Source organism: Orycteropus afer, unplaced genomic scaffold (assembly GCF_000298275.1).
Source record: "Orycteropus afer afer isolate SDZICR_OR568_19922 unplaced genomic scaffold, OryAfe1.0 scaffold00025, whole genome shotgun sequence".
Lineage (NCBI taxonomy): Eukaryota > Metazoa > Chordata > Mammalia > Tubulidentata > Orycteropodidae > Orycteropus > Orycteropus afer.
Window position 1 is genome coordinate 8,943,739 of NW_006921612.1, and position 18,355 is coordinate 8,962,093.

An 18,355-nucleotide genomic window follows, 5' to 3' on the forward strand; every position below is an offset into this window, starting at 1 on the left:
TTTCAATTCATAGTGACCCTGTGTACAAACAGAACAAAACACTGCCCATTCCTGCACCATCATCACAATCCTTGCTATGCTATGTTGTATGTAATCATATAAAATCCACTATCAAAAATCATTAATGTTAATATTTTTATGTATCCCCTTCTACATATACATACTTACTATGTGTATATATGTGTGTGTGTGTGAGAGAGAGGTTTTTCTGGTTGTTTTACTCTTTAAATTTGGGTGCCTTTGTCTCTCTCTCTGAAACACACATACCCACACCCACCTGCAAAAGCCGGAACCCTTATAAGGCAGAAAGTTGTCAGAGAAGGAAAACTCAAAAATTTTCCACTAAAAGGAATGATAGAAAAATGGTAAGAGTGTACTCTCTCAAAGGTGGAAAACTTGTGAGACTCAGGTTGGGGGGTAAGTAATCCCATTGAATTTCACTTCTCACACGTTTCACCCACATACACACACACACAAGTGCTTGCTTTTAGATTTTTTGTTATTTCTTAAAAGTTCCAAAAACAAACTGAAGTTGTTAATATGATTTGAGCTATAACCTATAGGTAGGAATGATAGATAAGATAATGTTCATTCCAGGAGACCATGGAGGACTTTAAATGCTGAGTACAATGTAGTCTTTGACTTTTAACCAGGAGATAGAGGGTTAATGCTATGTTTAGGAAGATCAGGTTGGCAGTAATATGTAAACTGGATTGAAAGGAATAGGAATTAAGTTTATGAAGTCTTGTTTTAACTTCTCAGGTTGCAGTTATTCAGAAGCTCTTTGTCTGTGGACTTTCCTTATTATTTCACTTGACTATCTCTAAAACATTACCTGTGGAGTATAACATTGATGAGCATTTTCAAGCTACCGCTTCATGGCCAACAAAGGTTATCTATCTGTATGTCTCACTTTTGGCTGCCAGACCCAAATACTATTTTGCTTGGACATTAGGTAAGTAACAAGTAAACAGATTTCTCTGTTTTGTGTGTTGAATCACATCTTAGCTTATAGGTAACTATGAGAGTGCCCTCTTGAGGATATAGAGTTAAAGATCAGTTAGAAAAATAGCTGGGTTTTGTTGTTGTTTTTCACGTAAAGAAACAACTCTTACTGCTTATATGTAAAAACCGAAAACCAAACTCATTGCCATTGAGTTGATTCCAACTCATAGAGACCACCATTAGGTTTCTGAGGGGATAAATTTTTACAGAAACAGACTGCCTTGCCTTTCTTCTGCAGAGCACATTGGTGGGTTTGAACCGCCAGCCTTCTGGTTACCAGTCAAAAGTGCCTTAAGGCACTACACCACTTGATCAAGACCCATTTTTTTATAAGATGAAAACCAGTGAATCAGAAGACAACAGACATTTATTGAATGCTTGCTGTATGCTAGGCTTTGTACTAGCCAAAAGAGACACTAATATGCATAAGATATTGTCTCAAACCTCCACATGATTATAATTTAGTATGATTGTATTGTTGTATTGTTGTCAAGTCGGACCCGACTCATAGCGACCCCTCCGTGGGTTTCCAAGGCAGTATCACTATGGAAGTAGATTGCCCAACCTTCCTTCCAAGGAGTGGCTGGTGGGTTTGAACTGCCAGCCTTCTGCTTAGCAGTCAAGTGCCTTAGGCACTATGCTACCAGAGCTCCTATGATTGTATTAGACATACCATCATATTGATATATATTACATAGACCTTAACCACAATATAACATGTTCAGTACTTTGTCACTGATGTGAACAAAATGTTATGGGTGCATTGGAAAGGAGTCATCTGTTATGTCTGGCAGTTGAAGCCGGTATTAGAGAAAAAACAGTATCCAGTTGTGCCCTTAAGGTTAAATGTGTTTTCAGCCAACGGGATGTGGTTTGGTGGACTTTCAATTTTAGTTAGTTTTGCAGTAATAGACAAAGAGATGTGAACATGGATGGTTCTCTATGACTGGGGTAGCAGACCATGAGGAGAAGAGGGAACTGGGAAGAGATAAAGGGCTTTCTATAGACCTTGACTACTACAGAAGTTTGAACTTATTTCTAGTCATGGAGACCAGTAGAGGTTTCAAGCCAGCTAATGGCCTGGTCCTATGTGTGATAAAAGATAATTCTGGCCATATTATGGAAGATGTACTAAAGTAAAGTAGAGAGACTCTTCACTGGATAAACTGAAACTATTTTTATATTGTGTCTTTTATTTCCCCCCTAGATTATAAACTCCTTTATTCTTAAAACTGTGTCCAATTTGTCTTGCTTATATTTGAAACTTCAGTAAGTGTTTGAATGAATGCATTGAGGAACAGATTCGCAAAACAAGGCAAATAATAATACCTGAGGACTGGCATTTTACTGTCAATTTTATTTTGATTGCAGTGAAATATAGTTTGGTTCTGGAGTCAGCTTTTCAGTCTTTTATCATACAACTGCACACAATAGCATCATTGAATGTTACTTTAACTTGTGATTTATCAGCCAGTTAAAGTGTTACCTTATATAGGTTTTAAACTAGTATGTCCATAAGGATTGAAATGTTTATTCTAGCAAAATTTAAACATCATTAATACGGACTGAGATTTCTGAAGATATTTATACATCTATGATATCATTTTAAATTATGACTTTAAATTGAGACTTGGAATTTTCCCAACCTAGAATTTTAAAGATTTTATAAGAAATGTGACCTATTACTTAAACCACTAGATTTAGAGGATATAAGAGTTCTTGCAAGTTTCTGGGTTTGATTGGACATCTCACTGTTAAAAGTCTGTCAGTGCAGTGAGGTAATTGAATTCACAAGGCTTTTGTGAAAATTACAAGATCTTTGTAAATAACCTAAAAATGCACCAAAGAGATTCACCGTTAATTATTTCTTTGTTAATTATCACAATAATTTTTTTAAATGACTCTTAGGGAATTCTCATCCCTCTCCTCCAGTATTTAGTTGAAGAAAACAGAAAAAGATGAGTTAATTTCTTTTCTCTGAGTCCTCCTTAAGGAAATAAATATGTTAGAAAATGTAAGAATTACAATTTGAAATTAAACCACATTAAAGAATTTAAAGAAACCTTAGCCATAGGCTAAGTTTATTCAATTCAATAAAATTTATACTACGCCTGCACTGTCTTAATCAGAATTGTCTTTTAGGTTGTAGTAATGGTTAAGGCCAATTTTTTCGAAAGTAGATTACCAGATCCTCCTTCCTAGTCTGTCTTAGGCTGACAGCTCTACCGAAACTGTCCACAAAGGGGTGACCTGCTGGTGTTTGAAATATTGGTGGCATAGCTTCCAACATCACAGCAACACACAAGCCACCACAATATGACAAAATGACATGACAGAGAAAAGATTGAAGTTGTCAAGGATTTCATTATACTTGGATCCACAATGCCCATGGAAGCAGCAGTCAGGAAATCCAACGGTGTATTTTATGGAGCATATCTGCTGCAAAAGATCTGTTTAAAATGTTAAGAAGCAAAGATGTCACCTTTGAGAACTAAGGTGTACCTCACCCAAGCCATAGTTGCCTCATATACATGCAACAGCTGGGCAATGAACAAGGAAGACCACAGAAGAATTGACGCCTTTGAATTCTGATGTTGCCAAAGAATATTGAATATACCATGGCCTGCCATAAGAACAAACAAATCTCTCTTGGAGTAAGTACAGTCAGAATGTTCCTTAGGAGTGAGGATGGTGAGACTTTGTCTCCCATTCTTTGGACATGTTATCATGAGAGACCAGTTCCTAGAGAGGGACATACTGCTTAGTAAAGTCAATGAAAAAGAAAAAGACCCACATCTGGAGGGATTGACACAGTGGCTTCAACAATGGCCTTGGCAGTGTTCTATTGTACATAGGATTACTATGAGTCTGAATTGACATGACCACACTAACAACAACAATAGTTAAGGAAATTCAGCCTGAAGTCTAAATTTAAATGTTGTGTCAGTAGAGAAATCATATGAAAGGTTACTCCCATGTCTCAGTGCACAAATTCACCACCTCCTGTCTTGACTTTTTTGTTGTTGTTGTTAATAATTGTTAATCATATTTGATTCTCAAATTGGAATATAAGGAAGGATCTTTTGAGGTCCCAGATGTGTTCTCATGAATCAATGAGTTCCAAAATAATCCTTTAATTTGGTTTTACATTTTGATAACAGTTTACAAAAATAACTATATCCTGGATTTTAAGTAGTTACCTAGAATATCGTGTTTAAATTTTTAAATCAACATTTATCAAAATAAATATTAGGCTTCCAGGTCTCCACATCATTCTAGACTACCCTCTTAGTATCAGTCCTTGAAAACAATTATTTCTTGGAATTTTAGTGGATTTTTTCCTGTGAATTTGAAAAACCTTGATTTAGCCCATAAAGGGAAAAATCAAAGTTTAAATAGATGTTTACTGTAAGTATTTTAGAATCAAAAATTGCTATGATGTAGATATATACATGAATCTATCATTTCTATATTAATGAAAACTTGCCAGCTTTCCCAGGAGCTAGGGCACCTTAGATACAGATCAGGCTGGGTCTGTGTTGGCATTTAGGGTGTGGGAAGGTTGACACCTGTGGTTTTATTGCTCTAATTCCCTTCTCTATATTGCTATCCACCACACCCTGTATAGATCCTGTGGTGAGAGGAGTTGAGTTGTTCTCAGATGCCAGTAGGACAGAAAAGATGGAGAAATCACAAGTGGTGGCAAACATGACGAAGTAGGGGGTTGCCCTCCAGCAGCCATCTGTATGGATGTGCTGACAGTATTGTTAGTAAATTTTGTTTTAAATTCTATTGAAAATGAATGTTACATTATTCATTAAAAACTCACTGCCATCAAGTTGATTCTGACTCATAGCCACACTATAGGAGAGAGTAGAACTGCCCCACAGGATTTCCAAGGCTGTAAATCTTTCAGAAAGCAGACTGCCTCATCATTTTCCCACAGAGCCACTGGTTTCAAACTACCAACCTTTTGGTTAGCAGCTGAATGCTTTAACCAGTGCACCACCAGAGAGCCTACATTATTCATAGACTTACTTTAAAGGCAGCTATTTATTTGACCAAAACCTGAAGACCTCTTGTTTCTTTCTTTCTTTTCCCTAAAACTTGTTTTTTTTAACAAATCCTGTTTGATGTACTAAAAACCACTAATAAGAAATAAAACAACTGAAGGTAAAAATATATGTCCATGTAAGCATATTATTTTGATGGATTTCAATTTATTTATTCTGTGGTCATGACAGAGATAGCAGAGATTATAAACAATTTTCTGCTGTTTAGCTGACTGGAAAGGGGATCATTGCAGACAGAAACTTCCTTGACAGCTTCATCAAACAGGTTTGTAAAGCAAAAATAACTAATCAAACATTGTGGTGAAAAAGATTAGAAGACAAATTCTGGAGACATAAATGGAGTAGATTTGGATGGAACAAGAAAGAAAAATAGAATGAAAATATTATACCACACTTCTACATTATTATTTGTAATAAAGGTCAAATATATGACAAAAAGGGTTGACAAAAGAGGGGAAGGCCTTTGACGAGATGGATTGACACAGTGGCTGTGACAGTGGGCTCAAGTATAGCAAGGATCATGGAGCTGGCGTGGGATTAGGCGGTGTTTCGTTCTGCTGTGCATGGGGTCTCTATGAGTCAGAAACGAATGGATGGCACCTAACAACAACAACAACATATGACAAAAACACCATTATGATCCCGGCAAAATATCCCCTCCAGCAGTTGTTTAATGGATGGTTGAATATACTCTGCTGCATTCCATTACTGGATAATTCTAATACTGGAAAACCATTTCCTATGTTTCCTAAAATCAACACTTTAAACCAACAACTCCAACAATTAGAAAATGAATAGCAAGAAAAGCCTACAGTTACTGTTGTTGTTATTGCTGTCTAGTCGTCTCCGATTTACAGCGACCCCTCCTTGGGTTTCCTAGGGGGTATCTCTAAGGAAGTAGATTGTCCAGTCTTCCTTCTGAGGAGTGGCTTGTGGGTTTGAACCACCAACATTCTGATTAGCCTTAGGCACTATGCCACCAGAGCTCCCTACAGTTATTAGAAGAAAGGAAATAATCAAGATTTGAGCAGAAATCAATGAAACAAAATAGAAGGACAACAGAAAAAATCAACAAGACTAGAAGTTGGTTCTTTGAAAAGATTAATAAAATTGACAGACAACTGGCAAATTTAACAAAGGAAAAGAGGGAAAGAATACAAATAACATGAATAAGAAATGAAATGGGCGACATCACAACAGAACCAACTGAAATAAAAAGGAAAATAACAGAATACTATGAAGAACTGTACTTCAACAAATTTGAAAATCTGGAAGAAATGGACAGATTTCTGGAAACACAGTACTTACCTAAACTAACACAGACTGAGGTAGAAAAGTTTAACAGATCCATAACAAAAGAAGAAATTGAACAGATCATAAAACAATTGGCAACGCAGATGATTGGGACCTTCTAAAAATTAAATGTTTATGTGCTTCCAAAGACTTCTCCGAAAGAGTCAAAAGAGAACCTACAGATTGGGAAAAAATATTTGGTAATAACATATCTGACAAGGGACTTATCTCTAGAATTTATAGAACACTCCAACACCTCAATAACAAAAAGACAACCAATCCAATTAAAAAATGGGCAGAAGACATGAATAGACACTTCACCAAGGAGGATATTCAAGCGGCCAACAAACATATGAAGAAATGCTCACGATCATTAGCTATTAGAGAGATGCAAATCAAAACAACAATGAGATACCATCTTGCTCCAGCACTAGTAGCAAAGTTCAACAAGACAGAAAATAACAAATGCGGGCAAGGTTGTGGAGAGATTGGGACTCTCATACACTGCTGGTGGGACTGTAAAATGGTACAACCATTGTGGAAAGCAGTATGGCGATTCCTTCAAAAGTTGGAAATACAAATACCATTTGACCCAGCCATCCCATTACTAGGTATATACCCTAAAGAAGTGAGAGCCATAACAAGAACAGATATATGCACGCCGATGTTCATCGCAGCACTATTTACAATAGCCAAATCTTGGAAACAACCTAGATGTCCAACAACTGAGGAATGGATAACCAAACTTTGGTACATTCACACAATGGAATACTATGCAACGCTAAAGAATAATGTAGAATCTGCAAAACACCGCATAACGTGGATGAACTTGGAGGACATTATGCTGAGCGAAATAAGTCAGTCACAAAAGGACAAATATTGTATTAGTCCGTTATTGTGAAAGTTAAGGAAAGGTTTATATATTGGAGGACATTTTCTTTGTTGGTTACCAGGGGTGGGAGGGAAGGGGAGGGAATGCTGTTAGATAGATAGAGATAAATATTGATTTGGGTGAAGAGAAGGGCAGTGTACCAAATGTGAGTGACCAATATGGCAGCATTGAGGATGAGAAAGACAGAGAGAGTTACATGGGCAGTACAAACAACAAATATGAACCCCTTTGCAAATACAATACTGAGTTGTCAATGAAAGCAAACATGGGTATAGGGACGGATAGATGGGTGAACAAGTTAAACAATTATGTATGTCTAAATGGAGAGTGTATCCAAGATCATATACAGGGTTGGCAGACAATGGGCCTCTCAGGGTGCAGAAGAGTATGAAGGGATGGACACTGGGAGGAGGTAACTATGGGGAGGAAGTGGGAGGGGAGCTGCTGCATTGTAAATTTTGGTCAATGACATGAGACAAAGTATATGTGAACTGCTGTATGAAAAGTGAATTTACTCTGTAAATCTTCACCCAAATCCTAATAAAAAAAAAAAAAAAATTGGCAACGGAAAAAAAAAATCCTGGCACAGACAATTTCACTGGAGAATTCTATGAAACTTTCAGAGGAGAACTGATACCAATCCTACTCAGACTATTCTAAAACACAGAAAAGGACCGAGTCCTCCCAAACTCATTTTATGAAGCAAGCATAACCTTGATGCCAAAAAATCACTAAAAAAGAAAACTACAGACAAAGATCCCTCATGAATATAAATGCAAAAATCTTCAACAAAATCCTAGCCAATAGACTCCAACAACATATCAAAAAATAATTCACTATGACTAAATGGGGTTCATATCAGGTATGTAAGGATGGTTCAACATTAGAAAAGCAATCAATGTCATCCATCACAGAAATACATTGCGTCTGCAACTTTACCCCATTGGTCTTCAGCAACTTTTAAACATCACTGCCTTCAACTCATGCTTTAATGTCTGATGTTTGTTGCCTAACCAAGTTCCATAATGGGGTAGTTATTTTCATTGAAAATGATAATGTTTCTGACCTCTCGTAAAAATTAGAATAAATCTACTTTTATTGTTTAAGAATAAAAAAATCATAGTATATGATAATACACATCTTTAGGGAGAATTTGGCAGATTGTCACATAGGTTCTTAATGCTTTTCTTTATTGTTTTGTTTAATATAGCTGATGCCATTAATAATGCTGCAGGGTTTGGTTTCAGAGGATATGACAAAAATGGAGCAGCTCATTGGGACTTAATTTCCAATTTGAGAATTCAGCAAATAGAGGTTAGTAAATCACTAAGTTAATCACAAATGATAATTTGTTATAGTGTGCCATCAAGTTGATTCTAACACATAGCGTCCCTGTATGACAGAGTAGAACTGCCCCAAAGGGTTTCTTAGGCTATAAACTTTATGGGAAGAGATCACCAGGTCTTTTCTCGTACAGAGCCACTTGGTGGGTTCAAACCGCCAACCTTTCGATTAGCATTCAGCACTTAACCGTTGTGCCACCAGGGCTCCTCATGATGCTTTAGTCACCATGATTTGCTTTCATACATTATAATGTGATATCCCCAGATTAGTGTTTGAAGTATTTTTAGTGATGTTACTCATTCTTTCATTTAACCATTATCTACCATGTGTTCCAGGCACTGAGGTTCCAATAAATAAGATAGGTGCAATCTGCACTTTTATGAAGGTTTTGTTTAGTAAGAGGTTATTACAGGGTATAGAAAAATAAGTTAGGTGCAGAGAGGTACTGAAGTACTGTGGGTGTTGATAAGAATCCAACCTAGACTTAGGAAAGAGGTTGTAAGGAAATTATATCTTCAGCTGAAAGGATAAATAGGAAATAACTAGGCCCTCCAAGAACAGGAAGCAGCCTAAGGGGATAAGAAAGAGTTTGTGACTTTTGTTCATTCATAGTATAGGAAGTTGTGAAGGATGAAGCTGGAGAAGTAGAGGCCAGGTTATGTATATTAAAATTTTTGAACCTCCTTTTAAGAGAGATGAAACACTGTGAATGGGTTATATTGTAATCCATTATGCAGGGGAGTGAGGTGATCGATAGTGTTTTAGGAGGGTCTGGATATGTCATGTAGAAGGTGTTGCCACTTGAGAATCAGGGAGATCTGTTAGGAGAGTATTGTGTCAATCCAAGATGATGGTGACCCAAACCAGGTTGTTGTTGTTATGTGCGCTGTCAAGTTGGACACAACTCATAGTGACCCCTCCTTGGGTTTCCGAGGCAGTATCAGTACAGAAGTAGATTGCCCCATCTTCCTTCCGAGGAGTTACTGGTGGATTTGAACCGCCAACCCTCTGATTAGCAGTCCAGTGCCTAGTGACATAAACATTTTGGGGAACTGGTTAAGATGCTCAACATAACTTGATGATGAATTGAAATCAAGGAGAAATAATAAGTTAGGAATCATGCATGATTTCTGGTTTATACTAGGTTTATGTTGATGTCTTTCACTGAAGTATTAGGTTGAACCATATGAAGTTGCTGATATTTACTTATTTTTGATTTACAAAAGGAAGACAGTTTCAAATGGTTCAATCGAGTAGCTGCTTTCAAGAAGGGGAGAATGAACTATCTAGGGAAAGAGAAGGTTTACTTAGTAGGGTGAGGGCCCAGTTAAAGTTGAGAATCATGAATTTATCAAATAAATTATTTAATGTTATATGATATGTTGCACTCAGCATTCAGATGTTAGGGGTATGGAATATGTACAGTAGAGTTGATTCTGACAGGTAGGTGAATTGGAGGTATTTTCATAAGCGTTACTATGCCAATTTTTTTTTTCACATGTTGCTGTTTTTTTAAAAAATTTAGTATAGTGCATTTACAAAAGAACCCCTAGATTAGGGAGGGATGACTAAGGGACTAAGGAATCTAAAATGTTGAGAAGGAAGTGAAGATCAGAGAATATAATTACATAGGGAAAAAGTAGAGAGTCTGGGAGACCAAACAATACTTTGCCTCTACGATCAAAGAGTAGTTTTAATGGGAGTAACTGAGTGATTGAGTTAGACAGATAGGAAGCTATAATCTGGGAAAAGATGAGTGTGCATATTTACTATTTAAGAGGTCAGGCAGTTCTGAGCATACCGAGATTCATAGAGTAGCCATGGAAATGGATGACAAAAGATGAGTGAAGTGAAAGAATTGAGAGACCCGGGTTTGATGGGACATCTCTGTGGATATCGAGATCACCCACAATGATGGCAGAGCTTGAGGGAGAAATGAAGATAATGAGGCAGATGCTCAAGTCTTCAGTGAATGAGAGCAAGTCAGTGGTATACTCTACTAGTTATTTCTTTGGAATAATTCCATGACAAAACCTTTAAATGTTACTATATAGGAGAAAATGGTGATAATTCATTTACCTTGTAAATGTTCCCTATAATAAATAAAACTACTTTTATAGAATGATACTAATTAATTTTTAGCACAATGAAACATTATTACTTATATTTAAAGCTTCATTATTTTGTTAGCTAAAGAAAAAAGTTCCTTTGTTTTACAGATGTCAACAAGTTTCAAGATGTTTCTTGATAATTGGAATATTCAGACAGCTCTTTGGCTCAAAAGGTATGTTCCTTCAAAACTCCATAGAAATATTTTGGTGTCTAGTACTTGTGGTTGAGCTTCACTGAGTTCACATTCTTGATTAATATAACACTGTGCTGAGTGACATTGTGACTTTGGTGTTAACAAGGAAATACTAACATCTTCCCAAAAAAAGTACTATCCACTGAGAGAACTGTTTTGGCTTGAGTCATTTGACTTTGATGAACATAGATATCACTCACCTCTTTGCCAGCCTTAAAAGGCTTCTACCTGTGTCTGAGGTCACCAGTATCCTCATCCTTACTTAGCTCCTGCTCTCATTCATTAGAGATTTGTTTTTTGTTTTTAAAAAGGACCTATAAAACCACTATACATATGCCCTAGATTTTCCAGAATAATTCCAGTTTTAAATATTTTAGTTCAAAAGATCTTTATATGTTAGGCAAAGGCTACAACGATGAGTAAAACAAAAAGACGCAGTACCTGCAGTCAGAGTTCACAATCTTGTTAAACGTGGATATGTAATCAGTCCATGGTGTTCTTTATGGGAAGATTACAACAGAGAGAAAGAGGGAGAGAACAGGATCAATGAGGGCACAATGTGGAAAGGAAGAACTTCTCAGAAGTAGAGTAGATGCTTGAGCTGAGATGGATGATTAGGAAGTAGATCAAAATTATCAGGTAGGTCAAGGAGGAGGAAAAGGCAGCCCAGGCAGAGGCAGTAACATTTACAAAAAGAAGGAGTTAGGGAATCGCATAGGAACTCGCAGTGATTTGCCTCACTGTTCTGGTAGGTATATGCCCTTCCTGAATTTATTTCATAAAATATTGTCCCTATTTTGAAACAGTAGGGTTTTAAGGACTTCTGTGTAAAGCAACTTTCTTGTATAATACTCAAGGGTAAAGGTGGGTATCTTTACCCTTGAGATATCCAAAATACATTACAGGCAGTCTCCAGGTAATGAATGTTTGACTTAAGTATAACCCATAGTTATGAACCAACCCCTGTAAAGCCTATTATATTAAAAATTCTAAGTACATACAGTGGTTTCTGATAACAGAGTTTACAACATGCATCAAAACATTATCATCATATTATATAATTATATAATAGGTAATAATATATGTAATATATATAATTAGATAATATATAATATTATGTTGGAGCTCTGGTAGCATAGTGGCTAAGACACTTGCCTGCTAACCAGACGGCTGGCGGTTCAAACCCACCAGCCACTCCTTGGAAGGAAGGTTGGGCAATCCTACTTCCGTAGTGATACTGCCTCGGAAACCCAAGGAGGAGTTGCTATGAGTCAGGTTTGACTCGACGGCACATAACAACAACAACAACAACATAATATTATGTTAAAGCTGTTTTTGTATATCTGGAAGTATTTTGTTAATATTTTTATGCATAAAAGGTACACTATATATTGCTACAAATAGTTGACTAACTGAAGTTAAACATGAACCATACTGACTGTTCCAACTTAAGTACAAATTTGACTTAAAGACAGACTTAGGAACAGAACTCATTCATAATCCAGGAATTGCCTGTATTTTCACTTCATGGTCTCTCACAGTCTACCAATAGCTACAGATTTCTCTGAGCTAATCTGTTGTGTTACTTGTTTGTTGTATTTTCAGTTTGCTGTTTTAGGGAAATCTTATCTTCAACTGAGTTATCTGCCCTGTTACAGGAAAATACTGAGTATAGGCTGTTTACCAGAAAGGATAGTGTTATTAGATCAACTGAAAGTTCTTGATATTTTTAAAGTAGTAACATAGAATAAAAATGGTAACTTTCATACTAGTTAAAATTTATTTGTATAAACTGTATAGAATCTAAACACTGGAACTGATTATTTTAGTGATTGCATTTTGTAGGAAAGTGAGAATTAAATTTGTTTCCTAAATTTAACTTAATAGCTGTAATCTCCCTGAGGTCACAGATCAAGGTACTTCCTAAGATAAATTGTGTTTGTTCCTCTTATTCCTCTAAATTCTATCAAGCAATCAAAAAAGAATGAGCAATTGGATCGTGATAGTGGTTGCACAACATGGTGAACATATTAATGTCGCTGAGTTACACACGTGGAAATGGTTGAAATGGCAAATGTTTTGTTATATATATTTTACTACTATTTGAAAAAAATAAGCATTGTGGGGCTTTATAAACCTTAATCACTCTCCTCTTGACTCTCCATGTTTTCCATGGTTTCTAGGGTGTGTTATGAACGAGCCACCTTCAGTCCAACTATCCAGACGTTCATTCTCTCTGCCATTTGGCATGGGGTATACCCAGGATATTATCTAACATTTCTAACAGGGGTGTTAATGACATTAGCAGCACGAGCTGTAAGTATCAAGAATTTTATTTTATAATTCAATGGTAGTCCACTTGAACTGTTACAAAGCACAGACTAAATCTGTTTTACAAGGTACATCTTATTTCCTTGGCCATGAGTAGCATTATACTCTGTAGTAGAAGAGAGATTTGTGACCATTTACATGTTTATTGAGTATTCATCATGTGCTTAACTCCATACTTAGTTGATATGAGAAGAAAATATGTTTCTATGTTCCTGGCACATAGGAAGCACTCAAAAATTACTGTCTTTATTAAACTTCTTGGAGGGTAGCTAAACGTGTAGTTAAAATGATCAGAAGGTTATTTTAGAAATATTTCCTGACAGGTGTAACCTTTGAGTTGTATTTTAGATGATGAGTGAATTATTGATAGACCAAGATAAATAAATGGGGAATTCCTGGTGGTAGAGTGCAACTATAGAAGCAAGGTGCAGTTCTTTATGGAATTTGCGTGGTAGGAACTGGGAATAATGTGCTGGGAATTGCTTGAGAAATTAGGATGGTGATATGATGGGGGAAGAGGAAGGACAATTTACTTTAAGTCCTTGAAAGTCAATGAGAGGAAAGTGGCATAACAAAAACAGTGTTTGAACAAGCTTATTATATCCCTTACAAGTAAGATGGATCAATTTAAGAAACTAGCAAGTATTTTACTACTTTAAAGTATCTTGAAGAAATATCAAGAAACACTAAATAAATGCTCTACCTTCTGGTAGTTTATAGTCTAATTAGGAGAATAAGAGAAAGAAATACATGTCAATACATACATAGGCATGTATCATAAGGCATCTATGATAAATTCCATTTATTTTATCAATAGTAAGTATCTTAGATGTTTAGAGGTAAAAGAAAGTCCTTTTGGTTGGGTTGATTAGAGATAGCCTCCTTGAAAAAATGTGGTTGGATCTGAACTTTGAAAGATGAAAATTATTTCAATAGTGAGTAAAGTGTAGTTGGAGAGAAAGTGACATTCTAGGCATAGGATTGACATTAGCAAAACCAAGTTTGAAAGTGTGTGGTGTATTTGGGAAATTACAAGTAAATTTGATTTAAGCAGAGACTTCATGTATTGATAAATAGTAATTCTGGAAAGGCAAATGGAGGGTAGGGACACAATGATAGAAAAACTTAAATTACACACTAGGAAGGAGCCTAATCCTTATTCTGTCGGCAATATTGGGGAATAAGCCATGTTTTTTAAACATGGGAGTGAAATGCTGAAATCCATGCCTCAAGAAAATTAATTTATCACTGATGAACAAAATTCAGTTGAGAGTTGGTAACTGCTTTCACAGTGAGCTAGGCAAGAAATGGTTCTGGAGTTCTGGCAGTTAAATGATGGTCTTAAAAGCCGGCAGCCAACATTATACTTAATGGAGAAAAACTGAGTGCTTTCCCCCTGAAATTGGGAACAAGATAAGGGTGGCCACTCACCACTTCTATTCAGTATTGTATTAGAAGTCCTAAGCAAGCATTAACCTAAGAAAAAGAAATAAAAAACATCCAGATTGGAAATCATATCTACTCATGAATGATATAGTCCTATGTATAGAAAATCCCAGAGTCCACAAGAAAACTTCTAGAATTAATTGAAGTCAATAAACAAAAGTTATTTGGGTTTGTATACATCAACAATGAGAAATCTGAAAGGGAAATTAGAGAAACAGTTCCATTTACATTAACATCTAAGAGAATAAAATACCTAGGACCAAATCTAAACAGGGATGTGAAGGACTTAAACAATGAAAATTATAAAATACTGTTGAAAGAGATTAAAGAAGATATAAATAAGTGGAAAGAAGGTTTATGTTCATGGATTGGAAGATTTAAGATTAAGATGTCAATACCACACACAGTGATCTATAGATTCAACTTAGTCCCAATGAAAATTCCAACAGCTGCCTTTACAGAAACAGAAAAACCAATCCTCAACTTTATATGGAATAGCAAGAGACCCTGAAAGGCTAAAATAATGTTGAAAGAGAAGAACAAAGCAGGAAGACTCACACTTCCTGATTTTAAAACATCCTATAAAGCCTCCTAATCAAAATAGCCTAATACTGGTACAACGATAGCCACATAGATCAATGGAATAGAATTGAAAGTCTAGAAATAAACCCACATATTTATGGTCAACTGATCTTTGAGAAGGGTTCTAAGTCCATTGGGTGGGAAAAGAATAGTCTACTCAAAAAATAGTGCCAGAAAAATTGGATTTCCACATACAGAAAAATGAAAAAGGATCCATGCCTCATACCATACACAAAAACAAGTTCAAAATAGATTAAAGACCTAAACATGCAAACTGAAACCATAAAATTTGTAGAAGAAAAAGGAGGGGCAAGGCTGTCAGGCCTAGCTTTTAACAATGGATTGTCTAATATAATAATAAAAGCACAAACAGCAAAAGACAAAAATGAATAAATTAGACCTATAAAAATTGAAAACTTTTGTTCATTAAAAGACTGCCAAAAAAGTGAAATGAAAAGCTACAGACTGGGAGAATATCTTAGGAAACCATATATCTGACAAGAATCTAATAACCAAAATACATACCAAACGTTGACAGCTTAATGACAGAAAGACAAATAACCCAATCAAAAAATGAGCAGAGGACTTTGAATAGACATTTCAACAAAGAGGACATTCTGATGGCCACCAAATACGTGAAAAGATGCTCAGCATCATTAGACATCAAGAGCAGTGAACATCCAAACCACAGTGAGGTACCATTTCACTCCCACTTAGATGGAGTCAAGATGAAAAAAAGAAGATGATGATGATAGTCAGTGTTGGCCAGTGTGGTGGTTAAGGTTGTATATCACCTTGACTGGGGCTGGTTTTGAGTGACTGAGCAGCTGGATGTAGTTATTCTCCATGATGAGACTGATAATCAACTCCATGGTGGAATCGGCTGTGCGTAGCTGCTGGTATATAAGAAGACACTTTGAGAAAGGTCTTGAGCTTTTTGGCATGCTAGGACCCTGCATGTAACTGAGTTTTCATTCAGTAGCCTGCCATGTTGTCTGCCGATCTTGGGACTATTTCTGGACTTGAACTAGTAGCCTGCTGTGTTGCTTAATAATTTTGGGACTGTGCCATTTTACATGTTGACCTTGGGTTTGTCAGCCTCAGCAGCTGTCTAAAAAAAGCCTCCAGCTTCAGTGGGCCAGGAGCAAGAGGCAGAACTGAAGCCCAAAGTCGAACGACCTTCACCCAGATCCTAGATCTGACCCTTTGAAGTTGAGTTTCTAAAACTAAGTTTAGGATTCCTCCTAAACTATAAGAAAATAAATCCTTATCTGTTAAAGTCATCCACTTGTGGTAATTTCTGTTAGAACAGCACTAGAGAACCAAAACAGCCAGGATGTGGGAAATCGAAACCCTTTCCACTGCTGGTGGGAATGAAAATGTTACAGCCACTTTGGGAAAATGTGTGGCAGTTCCTCAGAAAATTAAAAATAGGACTACCATATTCAACTCCTATGTATATATCCCAAAGATTGGAAAACAGAGATTCAAAAAAGATTTGTACAGCAATGTTCCTTGTACTACTATTCACAACAGCTAAAAAGTAGAAACAACCTAAATGCCCATCAACAGATGAATGCATAAACAAAATGTGGTACATTCATAAAATGGAATACTGCTTAGCCAGTAGGAGAAATGAAGTCTTACTACTTGTTGCAGTGTGGATGAAGCTTGAGAACATTACGCTGAGCAAGATAAGTCAATCACAAAATATTATATAACCTCACTTATACAGAAAGACAAGAAAAGGTAAATGTATAGAACCAAAGTTTATTAGTGGTTACCAGGGGCAAAAAGGAAGGGGAAAGGGCAGTTAATGATGATGGGAAAATTGCATTGATTAATCAATCTATTGTACAGCTGATTATTATAATTGCTATCAATAAGTTGCACACCTTTAATCAGTTGAATTAGCAAAAGTTGTATGATAGATATGCTTGCAACAGTGACAAAAAAGAAAAAATGAGAGGCTTCTGAGGCTGCTTGTATACAACCAAAAACCTCATGGGATTTAGTTCCTTGGTTTGTAGATTTAGGGTCATTGTTTCATGTTGTTGTTATGTGCCTTCGAGTAAGTTCCAACTCATAGTGACCCTGTGTACAACAAAATGAAACATTGCTTAATCCTGTGCCATTCCCACAGTCATTGCTATGGTTGAGCCCATTGGTACAGCCACTGTTTCAATCCATCTCATTGAGGGTCTTCCTCTTTTTGCTGATCCTCTGTTCTACTAAGTATGATGTCTGTCCCGATCACATTACCAAAGTATGTGAGATGAAATCTCACCATCCTTACTTTAAGGAACATACTTCTTAGTTTCCTGGGACATGACAGTTAATCGGCCTGAGAGCATGTTTAGTGCTTCTTTTCTACCTCTTAGTTCATTGCTTAGTGCCTAGGGTCTTAATATTTTGCAAGCAGCCATCCAAGATACAAGGATTGGTGTCTATTCACTGGAAACGAGAGGAGAAGGAGAATGCGGCTAATTGCCTCTATGAACAGCTGCCTCCTTTGCCAGGAGACCAGAACTGATAGCGGCCGGCTGCATTACTGAGCATGTTGATCAAAGATACCATAGAAGAATCCTGATCAAAAAGAATATTCTTATGGACTCTAGATTTTCTAGAACCATGAAAGGTGGATGAACCCTTGAAACTTTAAACCTTAAAACAAAAATATCCCCTGAAGTAATTTTAAAACCAAACAGTAGTTTAGCTTAACTAGTAAAAAAGATCTACCTTGAGCATTGTGCTTTTAAGAACTGTTTATATGGTATAAAATTGACAATAGCAACTCAAAAGATTAAAGCAGAACCTCAGGGAGCAGTGAGTTCATGTTAATGAAGGAGGAAGGTGAGAATGGTTGCTCCACTGGAAGAATGTCATCAGTGTCACTGGTATTGTTTTGCTGTATATATTCTCAACAACAAAATAAAATTTAAAGGAAAAAAGAAAAAAGAATGATGGTCTCTGTATGGAAGAGCCATTAACCATACACCAAATAACCTCTGAAAAACAAGTATGGCATCCTCATAGCAGGGCTTTTGTCATACCTATAAACATGAGACAGGAAAAGTGAGGAAT

At 36.4% G+C, this 18,355-nt stretch overlaps 1 protein-coding gene across 1 annotated transcript in view; it reads left to right on the top strand.

Moving 5' to 3' along the window:
• Positions 1 to 18,355, top strand: part of MBOAT2 (membrane bound O-acyltransferase domain containing 2) — a 341,490-nt gene that overhangs the window by 320,808 nt on the left and 2,327 nt on the right. The window contains 4 exon segments of the mRNA XM_007935117.2: positions 763 to 955; positions 8,474 to 8,577; positions 10,827 to 10,891; positions 13,096 to 13,228. Coding sequence (XP_007933308.1) covers positions 763 to 955; positions 8,474 to 8,577; positions 10,827 to 10,891; positions 13,096 to 13,228 — 495 coding nt within the window.